The sequence below is a fragment of the Lipotes vexillifer genome, unplaced genomic scaffold (genome assembly GCF_000442215.2).
Source record: "Lipotes vexillifer unplaced genomic scaffold, Lipotes_vexillifer_v1.1 scaffold496, whole genome shotgun sequence".
Lineage (NCBI taxonomy): Eukaryota > Metazoa > Chordata > Mammalia > Artiodactyla > Lipotidae > Lipotes > Lipotes vexillifer.
This window is the reverse complement of record NW_006786690.1, coordinates 9,451,695-9,468,851: the sequence shown is the minus strand read 5'-3', so window position 1 is coordinate 9,468,851 and position 17,157 is coordinate 9,451,695. Positions and strand designations below refer to the sequence as shown.

The 17,157-nt window shown below is 42.7% G+C and overlaps 1 protein-coding gene across 1 annotated transcript in view; it reads right to left on the bottom strand.

Moving 5' to 3' along the window:
- The window catches only part of SDHB (succinate dehydrogenase complex iron sulfur subunit B), a 35,923-nt gene that overhangs the window by 487 nt on the left and 18,279 nt on the right, over positions 1 to 17,157 (bottom strand). The window contains exons 3-7 of the mRNA XM_007459261.1: positions 9,700 to 9,785; positions 7,004 to 7,140; positions 6,250 to 6,366; positions 3,740 to 3,841; positions 2,340 to 2,462 (exon numbers count right to left, since the gene is read on the bottom strand). Of these exons, the coding sequence (XP_007459323.1) occupies positions 2,340 to 2,462; positions 3,740 to 3,841; positions 6,250 to 6,366; positions 7,004 to 7,140; positions 9,700 to 9,785 (565 nt within the window). The remainder of the gene's footprint in view (positions 1 to 2,339; positions 2,463 to 3,739; positions 3,842 to 6,249; positions 6,367 to 7,003; positions 7,141 to 9,699; positions 9,786 to 17,157) is intronic.

Below are 17,157 nucleotides of genomic sequence, written 5' to 3'. Positions count from 1 at the left end.
TTCCTGCTGGTGAGGCTCACTGTGGCAGGTCAACGAGCCCAAGGAAGTGTCATCTCTTCTATGACTACAGTGTCAAAATTAGCCAGTTATCTCTAAAGATTTCACATCATTACCATTATCATTCAATCATCATCACCAGAAATCTGCATCTGCAAGCCCTCAAAGGTATGTGGGAGAAAGGAGCCTCTGTTAACCTTCCTAAGCACCACTGGTTAAGTGGCCCACAACACAGGATTAGCTGCAGTTGGCCTCACAGCTGTAACATCTGTCCTGCACGAGGTATGGCAATTAAACCCAGTGGGGCCAGTCTCGTAGAAGCAGGAAGTGAGATCACCAAATACTTGGTAAAATTATACAAGCACTCATCTGAGGCTAGTGAAGGGTCCCCTCGTTCAATTCAATTAAATTAATTAATTTATTTTATGTGGTTCTGTGCTGAGCAGCATGCAGAATCTTAGTTCCCGTGCCCCGCCCGCAGTGGAAGCGTGGAGTCTTAACCACTGGACCGCCAGGGAAGTCCTGGGTCCCCTCATTTTAGAAGGACAACTTTAACTCTGAAATTAAAGTGTGGAAAGAAAGAAAAAGAAAGAAGATCTTCAGAGGGACAGAAAGGAAAAGAGAAGACACTCTTTAAAAGGCTGATATGGAAGGATATGTGTTAAGTGAGAAATGTGTTAAGTGAGAAAAGGCAGGCACTGTGACAAAGGACACGTGGAACATTTGTGTGTAGCACAAACTATCCCTGGAAGGACACAGAGGAAGCTGACGACACCACCAGGGAGGGGCTGGGGAAGGAGGAAGGCCCTCCACAGTGCTTCCTTTTGAACACTGAGCCCTGTGCGTACCTGCCCCATCAAAAGGAATTGAGAGTCAGTAAACAGACTGCACCCAGTCCCAGCTGCAGGAAGGAGGCACTGGGAGGCGGGTGGCCTGCTTCTAGGCCTGCCCTGCCCCCAACCTGAGAGTGAACTTGGCAAGATGCCCCCACCCCCAACTCCCGCTCATGGGCTCAGCTTCCCCACCTGTAAAAGGGGCTGCACTTGACGATTTTTGAGGTCCCTTTTAGTTCAAACAATCTGGGCCTATGTCTAGCCTCACAGCCCCAGTGTCCACCCCTGCTTTACTGAAGGGGAGGGCAGGACACAGAGAAGTCTGTCCTTGGTTGTCTGGTCTGTCTGCTGTCCTCTGCGATGCAAACATTCACGCCTAGGAGCGCACCGCAGGATCCTCTGTGGAGATTTTGAAAAAATACACAAGCCGGGCCCCAGCCTTGGAGAGGCTGTCTTCTGACTGACCCGCTCAAACGAACAGAAGGTCTCATTAAGTGCTTACTATGTGCCAGGCACTGTCCTAAGCACTTCAGTGGCATGACTTGCCTCAGAAGCCACAAGGCTCGCTGAGCAGAGCCTGGGTAGAAACGCAGGCAGCAGGATGCGGAGCCCGAGCTCTCCCACACTGCTCGGGACCCCACCAGGCCCCAGGCCCACCCCAATGCCGATGGCACGTGAGAAGCATCTGGCAGGGGAAGGGGGGCCCTTGAAACGCTGTGGAATTACCCAGTCTGGATTTCATGTTTGTTAAGATGTGCCGCCTTTTCTTTCTTTCTTTTTTAAGCTGCTAATTGGTTGTGCTAGAGTTTTCCATCTCGCTGCCTGCTTACTCACTGCACCTTTAAAATGAAATTGCTCTGCCCACAGCCTCTGCTCCAAGGGCAGCCCTGGCTGTTCCCCGCCCACTGACCGGACCAGGGCTGGCACCTGACGGTAGCTGGCCGGCCAGCTCTGACCGTGCGTGGGCTGCACTGTGGAAAGCTAAGCTGGGCCAAGGAGACTCCCTCCGAGGAATGTGAGCTGAGAAATGCTGAGAGAAGCCAGTCAGATGCTGAAGCCGCAGGCAGGGTGAGTATGAACAGGAAGCAGGAAGTATGAACAGGAAGAGGGAGTGAAAGCTAAGCAAGCAGGAGCTCCGAGACTGGAAAGACACGCAGAGGAGAAAGCACAGGCTGGCTGCCAGGGAGCCGAGCGGACCGGCAGCCATGTTGCCACACAGAGACCTTGGGGCCCAAAGAGGGAATGTAGCCCTCACAGCTGCCTGTGCTCAGACGGCTTTCCTCCCGTGGTTCCCACAAAGTCAGGGCAAACCCAGGTTCCTGTTCATGGGTCCTCGTGGCATCCTTGACTCCCACCAGGCCCGCATGAACCTGACTTGAAAACCCTTCTCAAGGGGGCCTGAGTGAGCCTGTGCCCTGCAACTAAGTGCCAACACCCCCAGGCTCACACGGAGGGGAGAGTGCTCTCTGCTCCCACCGCTGGGCCGCGCGGGGGGCCGCAGCCGCGTACCTTGGGACAGGAATTCGTGCAGTTCATGATGGTGTGGCAGCGGTACAGAGAGAACGGGTCCTGCAGCTTGGCCAGGCGCTCCTCTGTGAAGTCGTCTCTGGAGTCGATCATCCAGCGATAGGCCTGGGGGAACCGGGGACTGGTGGGCTGAGCTGTCACCTTAACTGGCCAGAGCAGCCCTCTGGTTCAACTCAAAGCTCCAAGTGCGCAGAGGAACAGGAATTCTCAGCTTGGAAGCCATCTCCACACTTTACTTCTTGCCATCTTTCAAGGAAAGCCTCCCAACCCTTTGTAACATCTCTTGATCACCTTGACTAATGAGCCCCACCAACCTTTGAACCACATGCCCCTGGTCGCTGGTGCTTAATTATATACCATCAGGCATCGCCTTCTACTGATTTCGTGTTGCTCATTAGCTTACTCCCTAGAACATGAATGAGTGAAGGCAGGGAAGGTAGCCTCGACTCTCTTTAACTGCCTTCAGAGCACCTACCCACTGCCTTTGAGTGAACTGATAACTTAACAGACCTGCACAGAGAGAATATTTGTTCTACTTATGGATTGTTTTGATTAGCATATCCATCCCAGAAGCCTGAGATCAGCCAGCTGAAAACTGATTAAGCTCCTGATCACCGGGGCCGGTTCCAGCAGTGTTACCGACACCACTTTTACATTTCCCAACAACTCAGATCACTGGTCCAAGTGCCAGCTACAAATGTACCTCATTACTCAATCTTTAATTTGGCCAGGAATCAATCAGTACTGCTAACTGGTCACACAACCACAGAACTTCTCTTTTTGTGGGAAAATGAGAAACAAGAAGTTGTTTTTTTGAGTTGCTTCAGAGTCTATGAAGAGCACTGACCACAAATCTAAGAAGTATGAGCTTTCTGGGAACAAAGACAGTGACTCTGTCGGCAGTGAACTACACATATAGTGAAAGACGATGAAAAACAATACTACCTTCTTTCCAAGCAACCCCTAAGCCCAGTACTGCAGGCTTTCGCTAGCCTGGAAACAATTTCCAACCTTGCAGCTGGGTAACTGCTCCTCAATGAAATTTCTCTCTCCCCTGCTTCCACGTTAAAAATCCCGTGAGAGGGAGATGGAGAGCCTTCTGACAGACGCAGTCCGGGGAAAGCGGGCAAGTGGGCAGGGAAGAGCCAGCAGCACAGGGAAACATCTGCAAGGCGTGGTGTGCCAACCCGCAGCCACCGTCCCTTGGCGTGACCCTCACCACACTAAATGAAGGCATTTTGCAGATGAAGCCCCAGATTTACTGAAAGCCAAGTGAAGGTGATGCAACCAATTACCGTTTGTAATGGATGCCAAAGAAGGAAGCCATCGCCCCTCAGAACATCGCTTTCCATTTCTCTTACAGTAATGAAGGAGCGCCTTACCTGCATAAGAACCGCGGGTCCCAAGTACTTGTCTCCATTCCACCAGTAGCTCGGGCAGCTGGTGCTGCAGCAGGCGCAGAGAATGCACTCATAGAGCCCGTCCTGTGCGGGGAGAAAGGGCAGTCAGGAGCCCACCATGGAAGAGATGGTCGTGTTCTGAGCTGATTAAATGTGAGGTCTGGGGTCAGTGCACGAACAAAGTGCCTACTCGCACGTGAGTTTTCTTGGCAAAATCCTAGGAGTGGTTTGCAGAGATTTATCAGATTCATAAAAAAGATCTTGGAATTGAAATTTAGACATTTGCTGGATTAGAGCCCAGAGTTCTTAAGTCCAAGCACAGTGTATTCATCCTTTAATAAATAACCCTTCACTTATCTTAAAACAAAAACAAAACCAAAAACATGAAAAGAACTTACCACCTCGAATGCAGTCTAGCAGAAATTAAAAAGGCCCTGAGTGCTGAGGCATCTAGAGTCTACACCAGCCTCTGCCCTGGCTCAGCAGACACCTCAAGTTTTCAGTAGGAACATCAACATTATCCTAAACAGCCAACCAGCACTGAGCACCATGTGCCTTACTGACTACCTGATTTGACTGTCACAATAATCCTGGGGTGAGTGCTATGAGATTCCCATTTTACAGGTAGGGAACTGAGGCTCAGAGAAGTTAGGTCACTTGCCAAGGGTCACACAGCTGCAAACAGCAGAGCTGGGATGGGCCCCCAGGCGGCCTGACTCTGGAATCCCTCCCCTAACACTGCCACACTGACTCAACACGCCCAACCAGTTCTAACTGGACTTTCTGATTTGGGGAACAACAGAAACTGATTAAAAGTGGCAAAACAGGAGGGCACGCTGACATCTGAAGTGACAGCTGAAAACAGATGACACAGAGTTGATGGTCATGATTGTAACCAAGAGTCTTCAACAAAAATTATGTTCTGTTCAGGCAGCTGGTGAGAGTGTAAAGTGGCTCCACTGTCTAGAAAGCATAAGGTCACAGGATTAAGAGCCTTCACGATAGTCATATTCTTTACTTATAAAAGGGTAGTTGTCGATAGAGGTTACCTTTGGGTGGTGGAATTATAGATTATTTGAAAATTAGTTCTCTTTTCCAATTACCTATAATGAGCATCATGGCTTTAAAATCATGAAAAGTAGTTAGGTTCAGCAATATTAATTTGAACAAGTGAAAAATGCTAAATAAGCAAATGTTCGGTATTTGAATGAGTGAATTTTGACTACCTAGAAAACATGCTCAGGGGAACCCTCCAATCCCTAAAAATAGTATATCAAGGAGATGTTTATAAGCTACAAGCTTTCCTGCCTGAGGACCGTGAGATGACAAGCTGGGCCAGGGTGGCCAGTTCCAACCTGGACCCTGGGATGAGTCAGACTCCCTGGAGTTAGAAACTGGGGCAGAGCTATGTCCTGAGAACAAGAAACTCTTGCAAGAGAAAGCAGCTACTTGCTCTGAATTACAGCATCACCATGCTGACCCTCAACATCTCGATGACGACAGAGCTGGGCATTCTTACCAGGACCTTCCTTTCTTAATATTTTATGGGGAAGAGGAGAGGGGCTAAATGTTCCCCCAGACCTAAAAGGCAGAATTCATTTATTCATTCACACAACTCATATTTGTTGATAAGATAGCACATGCCAGGATCCTGGGATCCAGAAAGGGGTATAAGACACAGCCCCTGCCCTTGAGGTGCGCTCAGTCTGCTAACGGACTTTCATGTAAACGAATGAAGTGGTGACCCTGAGACAGTACGAGTCCTTCCCTCGTGTAGGCATGATGCTGGGACCTATCTCCATCTGGTCCCCTTCCCACTTCTTCCTCTCCAAAGGACACCAAGTGTGCAGGGAGTGAGTGTGCGTGCCTCCTTCTTAGAGGAGGTACAAGTGTACACGAGAAAGAGACTACAAGCTCGCTAATAACCCCTTCACTTGCAGAGACTTCATAGCCTGTACCCAGGGGTAGCAACTCCAAGAGTGAGTGGGCCTGTCACAAGCCCACACCGTGTCACTAGACGTGTGGTGTCGGGAAAGCACCAAGTTCTAGTTCCAATTTTGCTATCGGCTTCTCTGACTCCCATCTGCGAGCAGGACCGCAAACAGCCGGCATGTGTTTTATCTGCCCACAGGGTTAAAGAGTAACTCTGATTTAGCTGTCAACTTTTCAAGACCTGGCGATCTACATCCTGGTTTCTTTTGAAAAAGACAAATGTCTGGCAACACGGTAGCAGTGAGCCCCTCTAGGCAGAGCACTCCAGGGCCTTGGTCCTCTCTGCGCCCTTCATAGGTTCTCACTGCCCACCTGGCCCCGACAGGATGGGTGTCCAACCCTTGGCCAGATGGTTCTCAAGTTCCTTTCCGGAAGACGCTGAATGTTCTGCATCATCTCATGCTGTGCCCCCCATCCCCTCTGCCCCTCAGCCCCACTTCCTGACAAGCATCTTTGCAACAAAATTCCTCAAGTCAAGACAATGAGCAGGGACTAATGACCAGTTTCTCACGATCTTCTGTGGACTGCGGGTACTGCTCCCTGCCTTCCCGGGATTCATCCTTCTTCTTTAAATAAGGCTCAATGGACTTGTACTGGGCATAGAAGTTGCTCAGATCCTGAGGTTAAGAGGGAGAAGAAATGGGTCAGATTCCACCACCGCTCCTGAGCTCTGCTCCTTATCCCATCTTGGGACACTGCCCACTTCCCTGCGCTGTGACAGGCGGTCGTCAGACTCTCCTCCTTTGGCACGGATACATGCAAAGGTCACGAAAGGAGAGATGGTCACCTGTAAGCGTGGTTGGGGAATTTCTCCTTCACCCACCTGGGAAACTTTCCAATCCCACAGTCCTTTCTCCCCAGGCGCCCTTGGAAACACCCAGTCAGGGAAAGGGAAGGTGGTCAAATATAGGGAGGTAGAAATTAAAACACGTAAGAACAGCTGCATTCCCAACCGATATTTGCCACATGAATTCTTTGTTGTTATGGCCAAATCCTTCATTTCTGAAACTGTTCCAAGTCTAAAATTCTGTGCCCTGTTATTCCCAAACAATCCTCACCAAATGAGCTGCTGGATGATCTTCTAGGCCATTTATCTTCTGCCATTCAAATTCCTTAACTAAACTCAAGACAGGAAAAAACCCTGCTCTGAAGAACTATAGCACAACACACATACCTCCTGGCCCCCTTAAAAAAAAAAAAGTGGGCGGGAGGTGCTGGGGAGGTGGGGACACACACACACGGGCAGGAACTCACAGGAACAAGATCCTTTATCACATACATATGTGGAAGAGGGTAGATTTTTGAAACTTTGTTGAGGTTGATGTCAATCCTTCGGGTACAAGCGAGAGTGTTGCCTCCATTGATGTTCATCGCACAGGAGCCGCAGATGCCTGAGACACAGCACAGTTAACACTCCCCTACCCAGCAGCAGGCAGTCCAGCTGCAATTCTCCCTTCCCGACTGTCCTTACTCTACCAGCAGGAGTAGCACTGACATGGAATACACCTGTGCAGAGGTGCCCGCTGCCTTTTCTCCTTCCCATTCTTCTTAGAATGTAGATCTAACGGCTGTAGTTCCAAAAACCATGTTGTGAAACCAGGAGGCAACCCTGAGGTTAGAAGCTATCTGCTCAGGATGGCACTGGAGCACAGACGAGCCTGGGGTGCTGCTGGCATCACGGAGGGCCCACACCAGTCCTAGTTCCTTGCTTCATGTATTTTGAGAGAAAAACCAGCTTTTTTTTTTTTTTTTTAAAGTCACTGTTATTTGAACTCAAACTCTATTTTTCTTAAACTTTTTTTTTTTGGCTGCACCACAAGGCTAGTGGGATCTTAGTTCCCTGACCAAGGATTGAATCCAGGCCCACGGCAATGAAAGCACAGAGTCCTAACCACTGGAACGCCAGGGAGTTCCCTGGACTCAAACTCTTAACAGATATAACACCCCCAAATAAATCGACACTGTCTTGGTCATCTTAAAGCTAGGCCCGGATACAGATTGTTTAGAGACAGATCTCATTCTATTGTCTCCACAAAGCCTACACCGGGGACATGAAACCCATAAAAGCTGCCTCAGCACTGACTTTTCGAGGAGAATGAGCTAATGTGAAACCAAACCAAAGTAAGCAAAATAAGGTGCTGACCAAGGACCCTGAAACGAAAATTTTCTTAGCCTGGACTCACTTCCTGTGTATGGAATTTCCTAGGTATTTCAGAGTTACAAATGACTACGCACTCTAAGCCCCTGCTACCACTTCTTCTGAAGCTGTTTTTTGAAAGTAGTTAGGCCAGAGAAATGTGGTTACTTGTGAAACTTGGACTGGGTTATCACTTTCTCTCCCTCTCCCGTTAATCTTAATAAAAGTCTAATAGGACACAAATATCCATCTTAAGCAAATACTCCTACAGTTCCCCAAGAGATCGAATATTATCAGCACATTTATGTGAGCCTGGCATCCAACAGAGCAGTATGCTTTTATAAGAAATTGTATACAATAATAATAAAAATCCAAGGAAACTTCTCTTAAAAAGTCTCCCCTGGAAACTCTCTTCACAAACTACAAGGGAAACAAAAGTAGCCGCAATTAATATCATTCTGCCTCATTTTTTTTTTTTGCCCACATGGGCCACACCTTGTGTTCTTGGCTCTGAAAGAGTTTTATGGGGAAGCTTACTGAAAAGCGTCTATTTTCTGTGTTGTCAGGACTTATGTGGGAAGGCTGGTACTTAATTACAGCAGAATGTTCCCTAAACAGCAGGATTCAGCCAAACTATCATATCCCTTAGCATCTGCTACACTGAATCCAATCCTTTAAGATTAGCTGAATCAAAACAGATGTCTTAGAAGGAGGACTTTAAATGCTTGAGATGTACAGCAGAACACAGATAAAGAGTGATGGGCCAATAGCTATAACGACTTTTTCTTTTATGGAAGGTTATTTCAGGGAGAAAGTTCGATCACAGCCCTTGGTCTTGGCCCCAGCTGCCCTGTTTTGGTTTTATCCCAGGTTTTCCGAGCCCGGCCAATAAGTGTATCGCCTGAGAGTGTAATTCTGGAATCTGACAATTTTGGCTGAGTCCTGGCTCCCAACTCACCATCTCTGTGTCCTTTCAGAAGTCCCTTAACCTCCCTGGGCCTCAGTTTCTTCACATGTATGCTGAGTGTAAATGGTAACAGCACCTGTCTATCTCACGTGAAGTGCACAGAATGGAGTCTGCACAGTCTGTGTTCCACAGCCATCAGGATCAGTTAGCCGTCATAGCACCCCCGTGTGATTTTTCCCACACCTGAGAACCATCTGAATGATTACTTAGGAGTTTACTTTAAATCAACTCATTTTACCTTAAAATTATATTTAAAAATCATTTCTATCACTGTTACACTGTCATTAGTAATTATATTTTTCTAGTACATAAAATCAATACATAGCTATTAAAGAATGTCGGTATGCACACTGCCTGGAATCACCAGCACACTGTAGGAATCACTGTTTACATCCAGAACATTCCTACTGACCACCTGCTCTGTGCACGTGTAATGCTGGGAGCTGGAAGGGGACGCATGTCCCCCTTGTTGGACAAGTGTTAAGTGTGCACGAGCACCAGCTAGAAATTCCCCACTACCCCCCTAAAGAAGAGCTCCGCGGTGCCGAGCCAGCATATCTGAGCTGGTCCTTGAAGGGTGCAGCAGCTCACAGGGACCGCCAGAAGCAGTAACCATGCAAGTGAAAGCTCCTAAAGGGAAGCAAACTTAGAAACCAGAACTTATACCACAGTTCAAATTGCCAACACTTCTGCCTAAGAAAAGGAAGTGTGACTTGCAAGGTCACCTGGCGGAGTGCTGCAGCCATCCTCCAGGTATCCTCTGGTATCAGTTCTGGCCAGCCCAGGCTTCTTTTGGGAAACAGAACAAAAGTGTCCAAGCCTAACAACAGGGAAGGAAATGCTTACCTTCTCTGCACGATCTTCGGAAGGTCAAGGTAGAATCAATTTCATTCTTAATCTTGATTAAAGCATCCAACACCATAGGACCACAGCTGACCAAAAAAAAAAAAAAAAAAAAAAAAAAAAATCACAACTATATTTCATATTTGAAAGTTGCTAAGAGAGTAGATCTTAAAAGTTCTCATCACAAGGAAAAATTTGTAACCACGTATAGTGATGGATGTTAACTAGACTTACTGTGGTGATATTTCTCAATATATACAAATATCCAATCACTGTGTTGTACACATGAAACTAATGTTGTATGTCAATTATACTTTAATAATTTTTTAATTAAAAAATCACAAGTTGTTTATAATTTAGAAGGCAAAAAATTCTAAAATGCAACCTAGCCAGTTCTATGTCTAGACTGACCCTTACAATCCTCAAAGAATAAACATTTATTCCAAAAGCAAAAAAATGATTCAGAGTTGTTCTTCAAATAATACAATCTATTAAACTTGTTCTGATATTAATGCACTTCCCATTTTTCATATTACTTACTTCCTATCTATCTAAATTGAGTTTTAATGTTCAACAGTATGGAGGATTGTGTGCCTAGTGGAAAAATGCATTATTGGGAGAATTTAATATAAGCTGCATCTTTAGGATATAAAACAAAATTGTATTCATATTAATTTTAGCCAAGTCACTAGGATTGGCTGTTGGAATTTCACTTCATAACAGAGTTGATTCATTAAGTACACAATGACCAGCTAGTGCCATGTTGTCTACCAAGGGCAGAGAGACAAAAAAGACAAAAAACAACAAAAAAAAAAAAAAAAAAAAAAGAAAAACTCACAAAAATAAAAGACCCAGTTGTACTTATGTGAAGTTCAGTCTCCCTACACTTTATCATAATATGATCTGAGACAGCTGCATATATTAGCTGCTCTTCTTGTCCATGGCCTTCTCAGGTCACATTCAGAATTTTTTCCATAGCTTTATTTTTGCACGTTCTTACACATGTTAAGTAAGTGCCGCACTGTACACACATTTCTAGGAAATGGAAAGCTAAAGAAGAGGAGAAATATTTAGGTGAGGAGACAACCTGGCAGTTTTTATTTTTTCTTCTAAAGCTCCCTGAAAAGTTTTCCGAAATAATTTATTTCAAATTTGTTTTATTTTTTTGGACAAAAATAGTAAGTAGCTTTATATGGTTGGTTAACAGCTTCCTATCTACAAAGCACAGAGAGCAACGCCCACATCTCACAGGACTGCTGCAGGTGAACTAACATACAGGAAAATGAAACACTCAGAGCAGTGTCTGCCACATACATTCGGTCTCACTATGATTATCATCATGCAGAGACTGTGACTCTATGGAAATGGCTTATTCTCTCTGAGTCTCAGTCTCTTTATCTGTAAAATGGAATTATTATTTGTATCACAGGATTATTATGAAGATTAAATAAAAACATGCAACACCAAGGTCCTACTGTATAGCACAGTGAACTATATTCAATATCCTGTGATAAACTCTAATGAAAAAGAATATATGTTTAACGGAATATATGTATGTATAACTGAGTCACTTTGCTGTACAGCAGAAATTAACACAACACTGTAAGTCAACCATACTTCAATAAAATTAAAAAACAAAACAAAACGTGCAATTGTTACAGCACCTGGCACAGAGAAGCGCTCAGCAAACCTACTTCCTGGTTGCCACGGCTACCTGCGCTCCTCTCAGTAATTTTCTATGAATGCGATTTAAAAAAATATGTGCCCCCCCTCCAATTTCCTTTCTTTGTCTCTATTTCTTTTTTCCCCTCAGCTTTGAGATTACTGACAAATAATAGAGTGTAAATTTAAGGTGTATAACATGGTAATTTGATATATAGTGAAATGATTACCATAATAAGGTTGGTTAACATACCTGCACTATCTGTACGTATTTCTACCAACAATATGCTATACCACTTTCACTGTACCTCTGCTAACACTGGGAATTGTAACCTTTAAAAACATCTGCTATTCTGAGAATGGAGAAGTTATTACTGTCAGTGTTTTAATTTGAGATCTCTGAATACTACAGTGGTTGAATATTTGTCATAAATTCACTGAGCTTTCCTCACTTACCAATTATTTACTGAAAGCCTGCTCTGTACCAGGGTCTGCTCTAGGTGCTGGAGATACACCAGGGGACAAAGCAGATGCAAATTCCGGCCCGCACAGAGCGTCCATTCTAGTGGACTAACTCTATAGACTCAGTCTGTCCATGTTCTTTGCCTCTTTGTTTACTGAAGTCTGGGGATTTTTTTTTTTTTCTTTTAAAGATCTGACCCTACCATCTTCTAAAACAAAAACCCTTCTGTTTTCCTGTACTAACTCCCAATACTTCACTTCTGGTCACCAAATGCGTGGGTGTCTTTCCCATGCCAAGCAATTCTGCAACACCAAGTGGGTGTCCCACAGTGTAACTCAATTCTGCCACTATCAATCGGAGTGGCTCAGAGAATTAAAAAAAAAAAGTCTACTGACTAGATTACTGGTTTATATAAAAGGATCAAACCTGCAACAGCCAAATGGAAGAGACACACAGGGCAAGGTATGTGGGAAGGGGAGGAGAGCTTCCACACCCTCTCCTGCAGGCCACTCTCCCAGCACCTCCTGGAGTTTACCAACCCAAGCTCTCTGAACCGTGTGCTTCAAGGATCTTTATGAAGGCTTAATTACGCAGGGATGACTGGTCTCTGGTAACTGATTCAACCCCTACCCCCTCTCCCCTCCTGGGAGGCCAGGGGACGGGGCTGGAAGTTGCAGCCCTCTAATCACATGGTTGGATTCCCTAGCAACCAGCCCCCATCCAGTGGTTATCTAGGGGCTTTTAAGAAATCATCGCATTAATATAAACTCAGGTGTGGTTGAAAGGGGCTGGTTATGAATAACAAAAGATACCCATTTCACCTTTATGATTTTCTGAAGCTATTTCAGGAACTGGGAACGAAAACAAAATATAACAAAAGATGACCCTATAGTTCTTATTCTTTAGGATTACAAGGGTTTTAGAAGACAGAAACCCAAGACCAAATATATACCACAGCATCACACATCTAATACATCTGTTGCTAATCTTGCTCCCGCCCTCAACCAGCAAGTGGCTATCTGACTTCTGATTTTGGTAATCAAATTTTTTTTTTCACTTTTATTTTTTTTTAAAGGCTGCTCCACGCAGCATGTGGGATCCTAGTTCCCCGACCAGGGATCAAACCTGCGCTGCCTGCACTGGCAGTGCAGAGTCTTAACCACTGGCCCCCCACGGAAACCCCCAGTAATCAAAATTTTCAAACACACATAAAATTTAAATGTTTACATTGTTAAAAGCTGACCACTTTTCCCCTTATGATACTATCCTCTTTTAAGTCTAAAAGACCACACTCCTTCCTGAGGTTTGATGAATATTTTGAATTTTCTTCCATTTTAAAATTATTTCCCCCAAGTTGCAAAAATTGCTAATCAACTGCCCCAAATCACTGACTGACTAAACCCTCTTTTGCTTCTGATCTGTGATACTCCCCCTCCAACGGCCCCATTCTATACTAGAATTTTATATATAATGTAATCTATTTTGGAACTCTTTTGTTTTTTCTTCTTTTTTTTGGCCACGCCATGTGGCTTGTGGGATCTTAGTTCCCTGACCAGGGATTGAACATTGGCCCTCGACAGTGAAATCATGGAGTCCTAACCACTGGACTGGCAGGGAATTCCCTAGAACTTTTTTTATTCTAATGATCTGTCTATTCTTGTCTTGGCATGTTTTAAATTATGTACATCAATTCTATTTATTCGTTTTCTTTAAGTTACAAAAGCTAGTATTTGCATTTTATAAAAATTTCAAATATAAATAGCTAAAAAGCTAAAGATCTTCCTTTAAACTGTCTCACACTAAATTTCATAATAGGTAGGCAATATTAAGCGTTTGGTATAAATTTTCTCAGACTTAAAAAAATGCAATATATATATATGATAGTATCTTGCTTTTTTCATGCAAAACAACTTGGCCAAGGGACTGTAATTACATAACCATTTTCCTATGGAAGAACACTTAGGTTGCTTAAAATCCTTCCCTATTACACACAATGCTGCAAATAACATTCTGGTACACAGAAATCGATTGCATTTCCATATGAATTTTAGGATCAGCTTGTCAATTTCTGCAAAAAAAGGCTGTTGGGGTTTGAGAGTGATTACAGTGAATCTGTATATAAACTTGGGGGTGCACTGCCACCTCAAAAATATTAAGTCTTCCAACCCAGAAACATGAAATATCTTTCCATTTATTTAGGTCTTTGTTAGTTTCTTTCAACAATGTTCTATAGTTTTCAGTCTTGCATTCCTTTTGCCAAGTTTGTTCCTAAGTATTTTATTCTTTTTGATGTTACTGTAAATGGAATCATTTTCTTATTTTAGGATTGTTCATTGCTGGTGTACAGAAATACAGTTGATTTTTATATACTTATCTTGTATCCTACAACTTTGCTGAACTAATTTATTGATTCTAGTAATTTTTTGGTGTGAATTTGTTAGGATTTTCTATATACAAGGTCATGTGATCTGTGAAAAGAGAGTTTCCTTCTTACTTTCCAATTTCCTTTTCTTCCTTTTTGTTGCCTAATTTCCCTGGTTAAAACCTTAAAATTCTGAATGGTTGATGCTAGTATAAAAAAATTATTTTTGCATATTGACCTTGTATCCTGCAACCTTGCTAAATTTACTTAGTATGTTCTTGTAGTTTTGTAGATTCCTTGGATCCTTGGAATTTTATACATAAACAATCAAGTTATTTGTGACTACAGACAATTTAATTCCCTCCTTTTCGATCTTCATGTCTTTTATTTCTTTCATTTGCCTTTAATGCACTACTTAGAACGTACAGTAAACTGCTGAATAGAAGTGGAGAGTGGACATCTTTGTTTTGTTCCAGGTCTTATGGATAAAGCATTCAATATTTCACAATTAAGCTTGTTAGCTGTAGCTTTTTCCATACATACTCTTTTTTTTTAAAAAAAGATTTATTTTTATTTATTTATTTACCTGTCTATCTTGGCTGTGCCGGGTCTTAGCTGCGGCATGCATGCAGGATCTAGTTCCTTGACCAGGGATTGAACCCGGGCCCCCTGCATTGGGAGCGTGGAGTCTTACCCACTGGACCACCAGGGAAGTCCCTAGATACTCTTTACCTGGTTGAGGAAGTTTCCTTCTTTTTCAAATTTGCAGAGTTATGGCTTTTCTCCTTTCTCCTTTATATGATGAATTACAATGATTGATTTTCCAGTGTTAAGCCAACTTCATATTCCTGAGATAAACTGAAACTTGGTCATTAAGGCATTACCCCTTTTCATAGATTGCTAGATTTGAACTGTTAAAATTTCTTGAGGATTTTTGTGTCTATGTTCATGAACGATACCAATTTGTAATTTTCGTTTTTGTAATGTCTTTGTTAGATTTTGGTATCAGGTTATGATGGCCTCATAAAATGAACTACGAAATGAATATTCCTTGTTTATTTTCTGAAAGAATATTTGTGTTAGGTTTTTCTTAAATGTGTGATATGATTCACCAGTGAAGCCACCTGGGCCTGGAGTTTTCCGTGTGAAAATGTTTTTGATAACACATTTAATTTCTGTAACATAGAACTATTCATATTTTCTATTTCATCTTATGTCAATCTAGTAAGTTGTATTTTTTCAAGGAATTTGTCCATTTCATCAATTATTGAATTTGTCATAAAGTTATTCATAATACTCTCTTGGTATCATTTTAATATCCATAGGCTCTCTTTCCATCTTGATACTGGGATTTTGTTTTCTCTTATTTTTCTCCAGTCTGGCTATGAGATGATCAAATTTGTTGTTTCCAAAAAAACCAACTTTTGGTTTTATTTTTTTCTACCAGCTGTCTTACCCCCAGCCCCCATCCTATTTGCTCTTATTTTTATTATCTCCTTTTTCTACTTGCTTTTGGTTTACCTTGCTCTTACTTTTCTACCTTCTTAGGGTAGAATCTTAGATCACTGATTCTAAACCTTTTTTCTTTTAATGTATGCATTTGAAGCTATAAATTTCCCCCTAAGCACTGCTTTAGAGGCATCTTGCATATTTTGAAATGCTATATTTTCATTATCATTTAGTTCAATATCTTCTCTAATTTCCCTTGTGATTTTTGCTTTGATACCTAAAATATCTTGCTGTTACTGCTTTAAATTTTCTACTGTGGTCAGAGATTATACCCTGTAAGATTCCAACTTTCTGAAATTTATTGAAATTTGTTTTATGGCCCAGTATCTTAGTGAATGTAGCATGTGCACTTAAAAAGAATGTGTATTTCATAATCACACTTATGACTGTTATGTCTTCCTGATAAAATGATCCCCTTATCATTATGAAATGTTCCCTCATTTCCAGTAGTGTTCTTTGCCTTGTAGTCTACTTTAGCTGATATTACCATAGCCACTCTTTATTATGTTTAATGCAGATTGCATGTATATTGTTTTCCACTCTTTCACTTTCAGCCTATCTGTGTCTTTATATTTAAAGTGCATTTTGGGGGACTTCCCTGGCAGTACAGTGGTTAAGACTCCACACTTCCACTGCTGGGGGTGAGGGTTCGATCCCTGGTCGGCGAACTAAGATCCTGCATGCCCCACAGTGTGGGCAAAAAATTTTTAAAGTGCATTTTTTTTGTAAATAGCGTGTGGTTGGGCTTTGCTTCTTTACTTATTCTGACAACCTTTGCCATTTAATTGGAGTGTTTAGTCTCTTTTCATTTGATGTACTTATTGATATGGTTGGATTTGGGTTTATCATTTTACTATCTGTCCCAACACTTTCTCCCTGTTCTCTCTTTCCTGCCTTCTTTTAAGTAGTATTTTTAGATTAAGTAAATGTTTTCAGAATTCCATTTTAGTATACATATATTTAATTTATATATTCCAATTCCATTTTAGCTATATATCTCTCTGCATTAAAAAAAATGGTTACTCTAGAATTATATGTCCTTAACTTTTCAGTCTATTTAGAGTTAATGTTGTACCACTTCATGTAACAACATTCCAACCTCTATGTAAGTTATATTTTATGTAAGGCAATGTTATAATTTTGTTCTGTTTTTTAAAAAATGTTATTATTTATTTATTTAGGTTGCGCTGGGTCTTTTAGTTGCGGCATGTGGACTTCTTACTTGTGGCAGGCGAACTCTTAGTTGTGGCATGCCAACTCTTAGTTGCAGCATGCATGTGGGACCTAGTTCCCCAACCAGGGATCAAACTTGGGCCCTCCGGACTGGAAGCGTGGAGTCTTACCCAATGGACCATCAGGGAAGTCCCTATGATTTTGTTTTAAACAGTCATATCTATTTTAATAAAGTTAAGACAAAAAAATGGTTTTGTATTTATCACATATGGTGCCTTTTACTACTTTTCTA